We start from the raw sequence: 16,323 nt of genomic DNA, 5'->3' as shown, positions 1-16,323 counted from the left end.
CATTTCAGAATGTGGAAACGATGCTTTATTCAGAGCAAATTGAAAGCCAGGGAAGAACTAAAATGGATTTATGGCTTATGTTTTTACCCTCAGTTAAAGTTTTATTTGTTTTATTTTATTACTCAATATACAGAAAGCTCAGAGATAAGTCTAATTCAATTGGTTTGACTTTCTGAGCCTTGTGTGTGTGTGTGTGTCTTTGTGTGTGCATGCACACACATGTGCACGCACATTCCTTTGTTTATTATGTAATATTTACCTATATTCTTGGCTGATGGCTCAGTCACAACGCCTTTTGAAAAGTGAACAAAATATAAATAATTCTATGACGGGGAGAGGGCTGGTGTCTTCTTAAAGGTTTAATATATCTGAGATGCCCCCCCAGGAATTTGCATTTTAATATATACCCTAACAAATTTGCTCCCTGTTTTAGACAATCACTACTATAGATAGCCTGAAATACTAGGTGAAGATTTCTGAAATGCTTGGAAGAGTTTGACCCCCAGGAGATAAGGCTTCAAGTTCCTCTAAGAAGAAAGATGTTCAGGATATAGGGCTTCCTACTGATGAGGAGACAGATAAGTCCTCTTATGAGCATGGCCTTCCAGGTAGTACACATTTAATTTCACAGTTATTGAGCACTTAATATATGCTCTTCTTGCTGCTCATACATGTGATTTTATTCAGTCTCACTGAATTATTATGACAATTTTTTAGTAAAGGCATTGATATCCCCCCACTCTACAAATGTCATAGCATGTTATTTATTTATTTTTTGAGACAGGGTCTCAAAAAAAGCATGCAGTGGTACTATCATTTTACCCAGGCTGGAGTACAGTGGTACAATCATGGCTCACTGTAGCCTTGACAAGTGGGTTTAAGCAATCCTCCCATCTCAGCTTCCTGAGTAGCTGGCACCATAGACATGCACCACCATGCCCGGATAACTTTTGATTCTTTGTACAAAGATGAGGCCTTGTTTTGTTGCTTCAGCTGGTCTTGGACTGTTGGACTCAAGCAGTCCTCCCACCTCAGCCTCCCAGAGTGCTGGGATTATAGGCATGAGCACTGTGTATGGCTGCCTATTCCTTATACATTTTACAATTGACTTCACTTAAGACAAACTTTTCCCCTTTGACAGAAAGTCCTCTTCAGGATAGAAATAAGTGGGGATGGTGGGGGCATGGTAAATATTTGGTTATAAGTTACATAAGCAGCTAAGGCAAAAGTGACGATCATGATGATGGTAGTAATCTGAAAAAAAGCTGTTTGTTGGGTATTACTAGGTGCTACATGCTTTATAGATGTTACCACAGTCTTCACAATCCTAAGAAATAGTGTTACTATCATTCTCATTTCACAAATATCTTGCTTTGAATCACAGATTCAGTAGTCTATTAAGCCTGGATACAAACAAGGTATATTAGTGTCTTTCACACTACTATAAAGAACTACCTGAGACTGGGTAATTTATGAAGACAAGAGGTTTGATAGACTCACAGCTCCACAGGTTGTACAGGAAGCATGGCTAGGAGGCCTCAGGAAACTTACTATCACCGCAGAAAGGAAGGTGAAGCAAGCACATCTTACCATGGCGGTGCGGGAGACAGACAGCACAAAGCGGGAGGTGCCACACACTTTCAAACAACCAGATCTTGTGAGAACTCACTCACTATCACGAGAACAACAAAGGGGAATCCCGCTCCCATGATTCAGTCGCCTGCCACTAGGCCCCTCCCCTGACACGTGGGGGTTACAATTAGAGATGAGATTTGGGTGGGGACACCCCCACTAGGCCCCTCCCCTGACACGTGGGGGTTACAATTAGAGATGAGATATGGGTGGGGACACAGAGGCAAACCAAATCACCAGATTTGATCCTAGAGCCCAAGTTCCTAAGTACTACATCCTATTGCCTCCCATTTCTAAAAGCTTGCAGAATTTCAACAGCAGCAGACTGCTGCCTCTCTGAATATAAATCATGATGGGAATAATTTTAAACTAAAAATCAGGACTAAATTAGTAAGTGAGAAAAATATCTGAGATTCAAGCTAAGAAAGAAAAACACCGAAGAGTCTGAGAATAATTTAATGAAGTGCTTGACATAAATGTCAAAGTTATCTGCCTTATCAATCCTTCGTGGGTGGCAAATAACAGATAAATGAAATGCTGTATGCATGAATGTCCTTATATTCTAATATTTGAAGTTTCAATACCAAAATGCAAAAGTAGTCATGCACAGTGTCTCAGTCAGCCCATGGCTACGTTATGCACATCACAGTAGGCGGCTTGCCCTGGCATATGGGAGGCAGACAGCAGCCATGTACCTCACACAGAACTGGGAAAGCTCAGTGGGTGAATATTTCTTTTAATAGTGAAAACAATGTTTAAGGATAGGGAATATAATCATAACAGCTTAGACCACATCATGAGGATAAGGTACAAAGCTGTATAATAACAATAGCAGTAATTTTTAAATGTAAGAAATTTATAGTTAATGCCTTTAAAAAAATTATTAAAATTCCTGAAGCAAAGATATTCAAGAATCATTCAATTTTGCATCTTTAAAAAATATTTCTGTGTGTAGCATGATAACATTTAAAGGCATTGGATTAAAATGAAAAAAATCTGATGATTTTCATTGGAAAGATACAGGAATGAGTAAAAGATTGTACCAATTCTGTGAATTACAGTAAGAGTTATCATTTTTTATTACTTATTTTCTTAATCTTTATTGGAATTTAGCTTACGTATCTAAAGAGTGGGGCATAATGTTAATCTTCTTTGTAAATTTCTTGTGTACTGTCTTTAAATGTACACTATTTTCTTATATTATTTTAATGTGTTTATTTTATTTTAGGCTGTTAATTCTGGTCGGCTCCAAGCTTTTGATTGGGGAAACTCTGATCAGAACATGATGCACTTTCACCAGGTACAAAAATAATCCTCATAATCAGTTCCATGCTGCAAATGAACTAACAAAAATAGTATCCACTCATTAAGCACCTGCCACTTCCATTTACCACACTGGATATTGCTTATTGCTGTTCTCACAAGCTGCTTATTGGGTTCTTGCCATGTGCCACATCATTATCTCTAATTCTTACAAGGACATTGCAAAATAAATATTATTATCCCTATTTTTTTCAGAGGTTCAGAGAGGGTAGGTAAATTACCAGAGTTATTCAGCTAGTAAACAACCAGAGAGAGGGGCTCAAGATGGGCAACTAGACACAGCCAGGAAGAGCTTCTCCCATTAAGAGACAAGACCATCAAGAAGATTGGAACACTCTGAGCAGATCTTCAGAAGAAAGGCATTGAGAGTGAATGGAGGTAGGATGCTGAGCCTGGGCTAGAGGGAGGATACTGGGAAGCCTGCCCAGGGTTGCTGAGCACCAGGACTCATTCCAGGCCCTGAGTAGCTCCTGGGGAAGAGGTGAGTTAAATAGGAGTGCAATGGCCCGCTCTTACTATGGACATAGCTGCAGGACACCCCACAACCCCCATAGACATTTGAGCTAGTAGGCAGAGCTGCTTGGAGAGTTGGCAGGGACAGGACTCTCACCTGTGCAAAGCCAAGAGAGTTTGGTGCAGGAAGAGTTGCAGTGAAATACGGCCAGGGACATCCATTCCCCAAGGCTTGCCAAGCTCCTCTAGGTGGCATTGGCCTTTGTTGACTGTTGAACCTAAACAGAACAGGGCTATCTTACCCATGGGATGGGGCCAGTGTGATCTCAGCACATCCCTGTCTGCTGGCCTCTCTCAGGTTTCCTGCCTGGCTGCACCTGCTTGCAGCACAGCCTCACATGCCCAACTGGGGTGCTTCCCCAGTGGTCACTGCCATACCTCCTTCACTGGCAGATTCTGCCTAGCCATAGGAGAGCTTTTGCAGATGGGCCCCTACCAGTGTGAACATACTTGCAGTCTCCCATGACTGCTTTGCAAGCATGCATGTGTGCAAACCTTACCACCACCACTGCTACGATGAAGTGCTTTTGCCCCACCTCCCATCAGAGTGTTGTTGCCAGCATATGAGGAACATCTCAGCCTCTCCAGTACAGTAGCGGCCAGAGAACAAAGCTTTGCACATGGTCCCACCTACCAAGGTTATAGCACACAGCCCAGGAGTGCTGAGCTGAGCCCTGGCACCCTGAAGTCATTCAGAAATGAAGCCAGTCAACTAAACACAACTTATATCAAGGACTTCAAAGAATATAAGAGCAAAAAGCCTCATCCAAAGGACAGCAACTTCAAAGATTAAAGGAATATCAGCCAAAACAGTTGAGAAGGAATCAGTGCAAGAACTCTGGAAATTTGAAAAGGCAAATGACCTCTAAATGACCACACTACTTTTTCAGCAATGGTTCTTAACCAAATGGAAATGATTGAAATGACAGACACACAGTTCAGAATCTGGATAGCAACAGAGATCACTGAAATTCAGGAGAAAGTTGAAACTCAGTCCAAGGAATCTAAGGAATCCAGTAAAATAATTTAACAGCTGAAAGATGAAATAGCCATTTTAAGAAATAACCAAATTGATATGATAGAGCTGGGAAACTCACTACAGGAATTTCATAATATAATCAGAAGTATTAATGGCAGAATAGTATGGCAGAATTTTAGGAAAAAATCTCAGAGATTGAAGACTGGTTATTTCAGTGAACCCAGTCAGACAAAATAAAGAAAAGAATTTTAAAATGAACAAAATCTGGAGAAAATATGGGATTATGTAAAGACACCAAAACTACAGCTCTCTGGCATTCCTGAAAGAGAGGGAGAGAGAGCAAGTAACTTGGAAAACGTATTTGATGATATTGTCCATGAAAATTTCCCTAACCTCACTAGAGAGGTCAACATTTAAATTTGGGAAATTCAGAGAACCCCTGCAAGATAGTATATAAGACAACCATCCCCAAGACACACAGTCATCAGGTTCTCCAAGGTCTATGTGAAAGAAAAAATATTAAAGGCAGCTAGAGAGAAAGGGCAGTTACAAAGGGAACCTCATCAGGCTAACTGTGGACCTTTCAGCAGAAACCCTACAAGCCAGAAGAGATTAGGGGCTTGTATTCAACATCCTTAAAGAAAAGAAATTCCAACCAAGAATTTCACATACAAACTAAGCTTTATAAGTGAAGAAGATATAAAATATTTTTCAGGCAAAATTGCTAAGAGAATTTATTACCACCAGACCTGCCTTCCAAGAGATCCTTAATGGAATGCTAAACATGGAAATGAAAGACTGTTACCAGATACTACAAAGGCACACTTAAATACAGAGACCATTGACACTAGAAAGCAGCTACACAATCAAGCCTACATAACAACCAGCTAACAACACAATGACAGGATCAAATCTACATATATCAATATTAACCTTGAACGCAAACAGGCTAAATGCCTCACTTAAAATGCAAAGAATTGCAAATTGCATAAAGAAGCAAGACCTAACTGTATGTTACCTACATGAAACCCATCTTGCATGCAATGACACTCGTAGGCTCAAAGAAAAGGGAGGGAGAAATATCTATCAAACAAATGGAAAAGAAAAAAGACCAGGGGTTGCTAATCTTGCTTTAGACAAAACACAATTTAAATAAACAATTATCAAAAGGAACAGAGAAGGGCATTAAATAATGATAAAGGGTTGAATTTAACAAGAAGACAACTATCCTAAATATATACGCACCCAACACAGGAGCACCTAGATTCATAAAACAAGCCCTTAGAGACCTACAAAGAGACTTAGATAATCACACGACAATAGTGAGAGACTTCAACACCCCACTAACAGTACTAGACAGATCTTTGATGCAGAAAACTAACAAAGATATTTGGAACCTAAACTTGACACCTAACCAGATAGACTGAGCAGACATCTAGGGAACACTCTACCCAACAACAGCAGAATACATACTCTTCTCATGTGCACATGGCACACACTCTAAAATCGACCACACACTCAACCATAAAGCAATTCTCAACAAATTAAACAAAAACTGAAATTATACCATGTACACTCATGAATCACAGTACAATAAAAGTAGAAACCAATACCAAGACAATCCACCAAAACTATGCAATTATAAGGATAGTAGACAACCTTCTCCTGAATGACTTTTGGGTAAATAATGAAATACAGGCAGAAATCAAGAAATTCTTTGAAACTAATGAAAACAAAGATACAATATACCAGAATCTCTGGGACACAGCTAAAGGAGTGTTAAGAGGAAAGCTTATAGTGCTAAACACCCACGTCAAAAAGTTAGAAATATCTCAAATTAACAACCTAACATCACACCTAGAGAAACTAGAAAAACAAGAGCAAACCAACTCCAGAGCTAGCAGAAGAAAAAATAACCAAAATCACGGCTTAACTGAATGAAATTGAGATGCAAAGAAACACACAAAAGATCAACAAAATCACAAGTTGGTTCCTTGACAGAATAAATAAAATTGATAGACTGCTAGCTAGACTAATAAAGAGAGAAGATTCAAATAAACACAGTCAGAAATGACAATGGGGGCATTACCACCACCCCACAGATACACAATAATTCCTCAGAGACTATCATTATCACCTCTACACACACAAACTGGAAAATCTAGAAGAAATGCATAAATTTTGGGAAGCATAACACCTCCAAAGATTAAATCAGGAAGCAATTGAAACCATAAACAGATCAATAACAAGTTCCAAAATTGAATCGGTACTAAAACACTACCAACCAGAAAAAGCCCTGGACCAGAATGAATTACAGTCGAATTTTACTATACATGTAAGAAGAGCTGGTGCCAATCTTACTGAAGTAATTCCAAAAAATCGAGGAGGAGGGGCTCTTCTATAACTCATTTTTTTGAAGCCAGCATCCATCATTTTGATGCCAAAATCTGGCAGAAACACAACAAATAAAGAAAACTTCAGGCCAATATCCCTGATAAACATATATGCAAAAATTCTCAATGAAATACTAGTGAACCTAATATAGCAACACATCAAAAAGCTAGTCCACAACAATCAAGTAGGCTTTATTCCTGGGTTGCAAAGTTGGTCCAAAATATGCAAATCAATACGTTTGAGGCATCACATAAGCAGAAATAAAAACAAAAACTACAAGATTATCTCAATAGACACAGCGAAGACTCTTAAGAAAATTCAACATCCCTTCACGTTAAAAACCCTCAACAAACTAAGCACCAAAGAAACTTACCTCAAAATAATAAAAGCCATCCCAACAAACATATGAAAAAAAGCTCAACATCACTGATCATCAGAAAAAGGCAAATCAAAACCACAATGAGATACCATCTCATGCCAGTCAGAATGGCGATTATTAAAAAGTCAGGAAACAATAGATGCTGGCAAGGCTGTGAAGAAATAGAAACACTTTTACACTGTTGGTGGGAATGTGAATTAATTCAACCATTGTGAAAGATAGCATGGCTGTTCCTCAGGGATCTAGAATCAAAAATACCATTTGACCCCACAATCTCATTACTGGGTATATACCCAAAGGAATCTAAATCATTCTACTATATAAAGATACATGCACATGTATGTTTACTGCAGCACTGTTTACAATAACAAAGACATGGAACCAACACAAACGCCAATCAATAATAGACTGGATAAAGAATATGTGGTACCTATATACCATGGAATACTATGCAGTTATAGTACTATGCAGCCAATGAGATAATGTCTTTTGCCAGGACACAGATGCAGCTGGAAGCCATCATCCTCAGCAAACTAACACAGGAACAGAATATCAAATATCACATGTTCTTACTCATAAGTGGGAGTTGAACAATGAGAACACATGGACACAGAGAGGGGAATAACACACACCAGGGCCTGTTTAGGGTTGGATGGTGAGGGAAGGGAACTTAGAGGATGAGTCAATAGGAGCGTCAAACTACCATGGCACATGTACACCTATGTAACAAATCTGCACATTCTGCACCTGTATCCCATCTGAGGCGGGCGGACCACTTGAGGTCAGAAGTTTGAGACTAGCCTGGCCAACATGGTGAAACCCCATCTCTATTAAAAATACAAAAATTAGCTGGGTGTAGTGGCAGGCACCTGTAATTCCAGCTACTTGGGAGGCTGAGGCACCAGAATAGCTTAAACCCAGGAGGCAGAGTTTGCAGTGAGCCAAAATTGCGCCGTTGCACTCCAGCCTAAGCAACAGAGCAAGATTCTGTCTCAAAAAAAAAAAAAAAAGAAAGAAAATAATAATATTAAGTGCCATTTATAACAAACCCACAGCCAACATAATACTGAATAGGCAAAAGCTTGAAGCATTCCCCTCGAGAACTGAAACAAGACAAGAATGTCCACTGTCACCACTTCTATTGAACATAGTACTGGAAGTCCTAGCCAGAGCAATCACACAAGAGAAAGAAATAAATGGCATCCAAATAGGAAGAGAGGAAGTCAAACTATTTCTTTTCATGGATGATGTGATTCTATATCTAAAAAACCCCATAGTCTCATTCTAGAAGCTCCTTACACTGATAAATAACTTCAGTAATGTGTCAGGATACAAAATCAACATACCAAAATCAGTAACAATGTCCAAGCTGGGAGCCAAGTCAAGAACATAATCCCAATCACAACAGCCACAAAAAGAATAAAATGTGAATACAGCTAATCAGGGAAATGAAAGATCTCTACAATGAGAACTTTAAAACACTGCTCAAAGAAATCAGAGATGATACAAATGGAAAAACATTCCATGTTCATGGATGGGAAGAATCAATATCATTAAAATGGCCATACTGTCCAAATCAATTTACGGATTCAATGCTATTCCTATCAAACTACAAATGACAACTGACACAGAATTAGAAAAACTATTTTAAAATTCATATGAAACCCAAAAGAAGCCTGAATAGCCAAGGTAATCCTAAACAAAAAGAGCAAAGCTGGAGCCACTTGACTTCAAACTATACTACAAGTTTACAGTAACCAAAACAGCATGGTATTGGTACAAAAACAGATACATAGACCAATGGAACAGGTTAGAGAACCCAGAAATAAAGTTGAATACCTACAATCATTTGATTTTCAACAGAGTTGACAATAACAAGCAATGGGGAAAGGACTGTCTATTCAATAATTGGTGCTGAGATAACTGGCTAGCCATATGCAGAAGATTGAAACTGAACTCCTTCTTTTTACCGTATACAAAAAATAACTCAAGATGGATTAAAGACTTAAATGTATAACCTACAATTATAAAAACCCTAAAAGAAATCCTAGGAAATACCATTCTAGACATAGGACCTGGCAAAAATTTCATGATAAAGATGCCAAAAGTAATTGCAACAACAACAACAAAAGTTGACAAGTGGAATCTAATTAAATTAAAGAGCTTTTGAATAGCAAAAGAAACTATTAGAGTAAGCAGACAACCTAAGAATAAGAGAAAATATTTTCAAATTATGCATTTGACAAAGATCTAATATCCAAAATCTATAAGAAACTTAAGCAAACAAGGAAAAACCAAACAACACCATTAAAAAGTGGGCAAAGAACATGAACAAACACTTCTCAAAAGAAGGCATACATGCATCCAATAAGCATATGAAAAATGGTCAATCTCAATAATCATTAGAGAAATGAAAATCAAAACCATGATGAGATACCATCTTACACCAGTCAGAATGGCTATTATTTAAAAGTAAAAAAATAACAGATGTTAGTGAGGTTGTAGAGAAAGAGAATGCACATACACCACTGGTGGGAATGTAAATTAATGGAAAGCATTAATCAGCCATTGTGGAAAGCAATGTGACAAATTCTCAAAGAACTTAAAACAGAACTGTGATTTGACTTAGGAATCCCATTACTAGGTATATACTCAAAGGAATATAAATTGTTCTATCGAAAAGACACATGTACCTGTATTTCATTGTGGCACCATTCACAATAGCAAAGACATGGAATCTAGATGCCCATAAGAAGTGAACTGAATAAAGAAAATGTGGTACATATACAACATGGAATACTATGTAGCCATGGAAAAGAATGAAATAATGTGCTTTGCAGCAATGTGAATGCAGGTGAAGGCCATTATCCTAAGTAAATTAACACAGGAACAGAAAACCAAATATCACATGCTCTCATTTATAAGTAGGGGCTAAACATTGAGTTTACAGGGACACAAAGAGGGGAACAATAGATACTGGGGCGTGCTTGAGGATGGAGGCTGGGAGGAGAGTGAGGATTGAAAAACTACCTATTGGGTACTGTGCTCATTACCTGGATGACAAAATCATTTGTAAGCAAATCTCCATGATATACAATTTACTTATGTAACAAGCCTGCACATGTACCCCCTGAACCTAAAATAAAAGTTGGAAGGGGAAAAAAAATCAACCAAAATATGACCCAGGATTCCTGGATTTAAAGTCTAGTCTTCTCCACTACACTTATTCCTTCTCAAAAAAACAAAACAAAAACAAACAAACAAACAAAAAACATGTTTATTTTAAAGCATATTCTCTGACTTCTTATCTATGTTTAATAACTAAGACTGCCTAATAGTTCTTTAGGATGTCATTTACTAGCCACTTTAAAAAATACCATTATTTGAATCATTAAATATATAAGTAAGAAGTATCATTTTTAGGAAGTAGTAGTATCTGCCAGGGCACACTATTCCCTAGCAAATAGTACTACTTTCGATCTGGTGTGTCACCAGATCTATGAAAACTTTTAGAGAAAGTTTTATATTAAAGGGAAATGTGTATTGTTACTGTTATTTTATTCCCAAGTGTGTGAGGAAATCCAATAATGATTTTGGCTTCTTGCCAATAGACTGAGCTTAAACTGAAAAAGTAGTCATCAATGATACTTGGGTTTTTCAAATCTAGGATGTAGAAATTTGGGGAAAAAATTTTTTCTTTCTTTCTTTTTTCTTTTACCTTTAAAAATAAAGTCAGGGTCTCACTATGTTGTGAAGGCTGATCTTGAACTCCTGGGCTCAAGCGATTCTCTTGCTTCAGCCTCTCAAAGTGCTGGGATTACATGCTTGAGCCACCATGCCCAGCCAAAAAATTTTTAGTGTGGGAATTTTTAATGTCACCATAACAACTACTATAACAACTGTAATAATGAAAATGTATAACTCAATTCTAACTGATGTGAAACATCTGACTTTTCTCCACAGCTGCTATTGTTAGATGTACGCAGCAGGAGTGGGGTGGGGATATGCCACACACACACCATTTCAGAATATGGTTGTCTCTTGTGAGGAAACAGTGATGACTAGATGTACTTAGTTCATATAATTTTTCCAATGGCCCCCTCACCGCAACCTCCACCAAAAGATGTTATATTCTCAATGGCTATGGCAAAGCATTCTAGAGAGGCCTCTGGCCCAGTTTTAGTCACATGCCTATCTCTCATACAATCACTGTGGCCTGAAGAATGGAGGACGAACTGGCCAGACCTGGTTACCTGGACCAGAGATTGTGTTGAATCAATACAGGAAAGAAGCAGTAAGGGAAAATTTGTTGAGAGTGTATAGAGTACTATAGTCACTAGTTATTTGTAACAGACTGACTCCTTTTTAACATCATACTTCAAATATCTTTCATGCATTGGTCTCAATGCTCCCTGAAGAGTCTGCTGATTCCCAAATATTAATAATGCCGCTGAGCCCAGATTTGTGCCTAGGAGAAAGGATATTTATCCTATCCGACATTTTGCTTGAAAAGGTCACATTCTGAGATCAAATGCTGACTAAAAGATGATCCCCCATGGAAAAAAGAACTCTCTTCCTCTAGAATCTTTTCTTATTTTCCCAAATGTGCAAGTCAGAAACACAATCATTGTTTTTTCAATTCATAATTCATATTGGTGCACAAAAGTGGTTTCAAGTATTTTTAACATTTTAATGCTTATATACCATTAAGTGTAAACTAATTGTACACTTGTAGCATTTAAAGAACTTGCTCAACAGCTGATAGTTAATGTTACTTCTACAATGTAATTTTCTGTAAAAACTTTTTTCTCTCTCTTTTATTGCATTTAGCTTACACCTCCTTTATACAACATTACTAAGATGGAAGTTCCAACAGCAATATGGAATGGTGGACAGGACATTGTGGCTGATCCCAAGGATGTCAAAAATTTACTTCCTCAAATTGCCAACCTTATTTATTACAAGCTGATTCCACACTACAATCATGTGGATTTTTACCTTGGAGAGGATGCACCTCAGGAAATTTATCAAGACTTAATTAGATTGATGAAGGCATATTTACAAAATTAAATGTACTTTCCTTTCTCTAAGCAAGTGGATTTTCATAATAATAATGAGATGAACAGACACTAGAATGATCCCCAGTGATTTCCATCTTCTAGTATCTATGCCTTTGTATAATCTCCTCCCCTTCAACATGGGTGGGATATGAGACTTTGTTCAAGTCAACAGAACTGGCAAAGGTGTAAGATGTCACACCCTTGATTAGGTTATGTCATATGGCAAAGGTGATAAGATGTCAATCCTGATTACATTATACAAGAAGTCGGCCAGGCTTGGTGGCTCACGCCTGTAATCCCAGGACTTTGGGAGGCTGAGGCTAGAGGAGCACCTGAGGTCAGGAATTCCAGGCCAGCCTGGCCAACATGGTGAAACTCTGTCTCTACTAATAATACAAAAATTAGCTGGATATAGTGGCACACACCTGTAATCCCAGCTTCTTGTAAAGCTGAGGCAGGGAAATCACTTAAACCCGGGAGGCAGAGGTTGCAGTGAGCAAAGATCATGCCACTGCACATCATCTTAGCAGATTGGAGCAAATGATTCTCCTTGTTAGCTTGCTGGAATAAACAGATATGTTGAGAAAACTGCCTTACAAGGAACTGAGCATAGCTTTTAGAACCTGAGGGTGGCCTCCAGCTGATAAAACAGCAAAACACCAAGGCCTTCAGTCACATAACCACAAGAAAATCAACTCTGCCCAAACCTGAATAAACTTGGAAGCCCATTCTCCCCTAGTAACCCTCCATTGCACGAGCATCCTGGTCAACACCTTGGTGGTAACCTGGGGAGATCCTGAGCAGAGGACCCAGTTATACCATGTCTGGACTACTGACCCACAGAAACATGAGATAATAAATGTATATTGTTTTAAACTGCTAAGTTTGTGGTAATTTGTTATCAGCAATAGTAAACTACTACTACTATTTGTTATTATTGTATAACAATTACATTAATTATATATTTGATTATATTAATTATATAACATGATATATAATTTATATTATATATAATATATTAAAATATAATTATGATGTATTAAAGATGAGATAACAATGTATAATAAATATGTAATATACTGCATATGATATGTTATAATAAAATTATATATAATATTAAGATGGTAATTATTATTCTGTCTCTTTGGTTAAAAGTTTGATAGATCTAAATTCTTGAGTAAATATATTTTAAAAAATATTTTCACATATTTTCTGCTAATTCAGTCACCTCTGTCACTGGAGAATTTGTTCTATAGATTGATTTTTCTCCTGGTTATGGGTCCTGCTTTATTGCATGCTTAATAATTTTATACTGAATGCCAGACATTGAATTTTGCATTGCTGATTGCTGAATTTGTTTTTATTTCTTTATATAGGGTTGGAAAACAATCACTCAGGCACAGAGTCAATGATCAATGAATATATGTTTGGTGACTGGGAGTGTCAAGTGTTATGAAGCACTTGATTGGGCCCTGCAGAAATTGGGGTATTTTACAACATGTAATTAACATAAGCTTGGCTAAGACTCATTTATGAAGAATTTCCTGGCATAAATAAGGGGGCTGTAGACATGATGGGGAGGGTATTAAAGGATATCTGAGTCTTGGCAGGGGAAGGCTGGCTGGCAGGGCACCAAAGGCTTCACAGGGAGACACCTCTTTGGTGACTATGGCATATTAGACTGGCATATCCCGACACTGATCTTGTCACTGCCCCAGAAATGACTGCACTTACACATGCTGATTCATGCAACTGAAATGTACAAGGAGATGCAGAACATAAAACAAAACACATATTTATAATTTTTATCAAAAACTGTAATTTGGCCAGACTAGTGTTTTCTTTTCCTGTAATAAAACACATGGGAAATTCTAGTATGAAACTGTTGCTTGGTGTACACAGAAAAAAAGAAGTATATGGCTTGACAAAAATCATCCCCTCCACAATCATTCAAGTTCGCTGAGCCTTTTCCATAGGGAAATAATAGTGTAAGCATTTTACATGAATTGTATCATTTAATCTTCATGATAGCCTTATAACATGGTATCATTCTTATCTCTTCTTTACAGATTAGGAAACTGAAGTTTAGAGATACTGGGCAACTTGCTCTAAAATATTAGTTCTCTGAACTCTGAAACCTTGACTTTAGGTAACCAAGCTTTTAACCTTTATGCTTTAATGTTATAAGTATATATTATAAATTAGTCATTCAGAACAAGAAGAATGATAAAGAAAACACTGTTCCTGCCCAAGTGGAGGTCAGTTGTAGAATATGAGGTCAGATGTAGAATTTTCACTTGTAGCATTTCAGTGCTCAAAAAGTCTTAGATTTTGGAGCATTTCAGATTTGGGATTTTTGGATTAGGACTGTTCAACCTATACTAATTTACATACTTAAACCTTTAATTTTAATTTAATAAGTGTGATGAATCCATCAAAAAGTACACCTCACCAGGGTGGACAGGGAAGTCTTCTCTGAAGACATGAAATTTTGGCTGATATCCATGACATCTGCCAGATAATACAGGTAGGGGACTACCTCAGGTGGCGAGGAGCTAGGCTAAATTAAGAAAATTAAAGAAGCCCAAGGAGTCAAAGAGAGAATGGGGTGAGATGAGCTCAAAGGGATAAGCAGAGTCTGGTTTTAGGCCCTCCTAGCCACTCAGAGGATTTTGAAAACAAAATCATTGAAGTCTTATTCTCAAGAATACTTAAAAGATAAGATCACATATGTGATTTTAAATGATGATAATAGCTATGATGTGAAGAAACAAGAACTTCCTGAGACTGGGTAATTTATAAAGGAAAGGTGTTAGTTGACTCACAGTTCTACAAGGCTGGGGAGGCCTAAGGAAACTTACACTCATGATGGAAGGGGAAACAAACGCGTCCTACATGGTGACAGACAAGAGAGAAGTGCAAGCAGGGGAAACGCCAGACACTTATGAAACCATCAGATCTCATAAGAACTCACTCAATATCATGAGATCAGCATGACGGACACCACCCCCAAGATCCAATAACCTCATATCAGGTCTCTCCCTTGAGATGAGATTTGGGTGGAGACACAGCCAAATCGTATCAGAAAATATTTCACTAATAATGATATTGACTATATGTGGAAATAATATTTTGAACATATTGGTTTAAATAAAATGCATTTTTAAATTTTATTTCATCTTTCATACTTTTAAAATGTGGGCATTAGAAAATTTAAATTAAATACCTAATTCGCATTATATTTCTATTGGACCATGCTAAGATAGTGAAAAGAGTAAGTTAACTATCCCCTAAAAATTCTGGTTATTTCTAGGAAAATGCAATAACTCTGCATTTATAAGATTTTTTTAAATGTGTGGAAAAATGCAAGAATACAGACTGTATAAAAGATATCAGATTGTGCTACAGTGGTTACTAAGTTTAAGAATAATTTGGAGGCTGAAGAAGAGAAAAACTATCAGGTAGCATTTTTAAATTGTATTCGTGTGCTTTGCAATCTGTAAATAGCAATGTATCTCTTCCAATTTAGTTAAAAAACAGGACAAGATTTAATTTTTCCTGTGAATTTCCTGTTTTCTATTAAGTTTAGCAGGTAATGTTAAGAAAAATTTCCTTTGTAACAGCAAAGAAAGCCAGTGGAATTTATAGCCAAGTTGGTAGCGTATCAAAGTAAAATACCTGACACATACTAAGTACTTAATAAATAATAAATAACTCACTATTATTATTTATAATAACATTATTAGTATTCCTCAGTAACTAAGCTGCATTCTCTGGACTTCCAGAATCATCTATTCAATCACTCATTCACTCACTCAGCAAAAATTTTTGATGGTGATGGTGATTAGAGGAGGAATGAAATCAAGAAACTCTAACACTAAAAACCATTTATCTACTTTCAGGGGTGCTGGCGAGATTTGAAGGTGATTTAATAGTAACTCAAAATAGAATATTAACTCAGGAAGAAAACAGGAGCATATATCAAAACAACAATGTTACCTCTTTGCACATTCCAATCACCATTTATTTACTCTTGCAAGTTG

General features: G+C 37.3%; 1 protein-coding gene across 1 annotated transcript in view; it reads left to right on the top strand.

The window, feature by feature from the left end:
• Positions 1-12,290, top strand: part of LIPK (lipase family member K) — a 29,392-nt gene extending 17,102 nt beyond the window's left edge. The window contains exons 8-9 of the mRNA XM_017867298.1: positions 2,861-2,932; positions 12,051-12,290. Coding sequence (XP_017722787.1) covers positions 2,861-2,932; positions 12,051-12,290 — 312 coding nt within the window. The remainder of the gene's footprint in view (positions 1-2,860; positions 2,933-12,050) is intronic.
• Positions 12,291-16,323: the final 4,033 nt, after the last annotated feature.

The sequence above is a fragment of the Rhinopithecus bieti genome, unplaced genomic scaffold (genome assembly GCF_001698545.2).
Source record: "Rhinopithecus bieti isolate Rb0 unplaced genomic scaffold, ASM169854v2 scaffold_53, whole genome shotgun sequence".
Taxonomy (NCBI): domain Eukaryota; kingdom Metazoa; phylum Chordata; class Mammalia; order Primates; family Cercopithecidae; genus Rhinopithecus; species Rhinopithecus bieti.
Note: the sequence above shows the minus strand (reverse complement) of the source record. Positions and strands in the feature narration are given on the sequence as shown.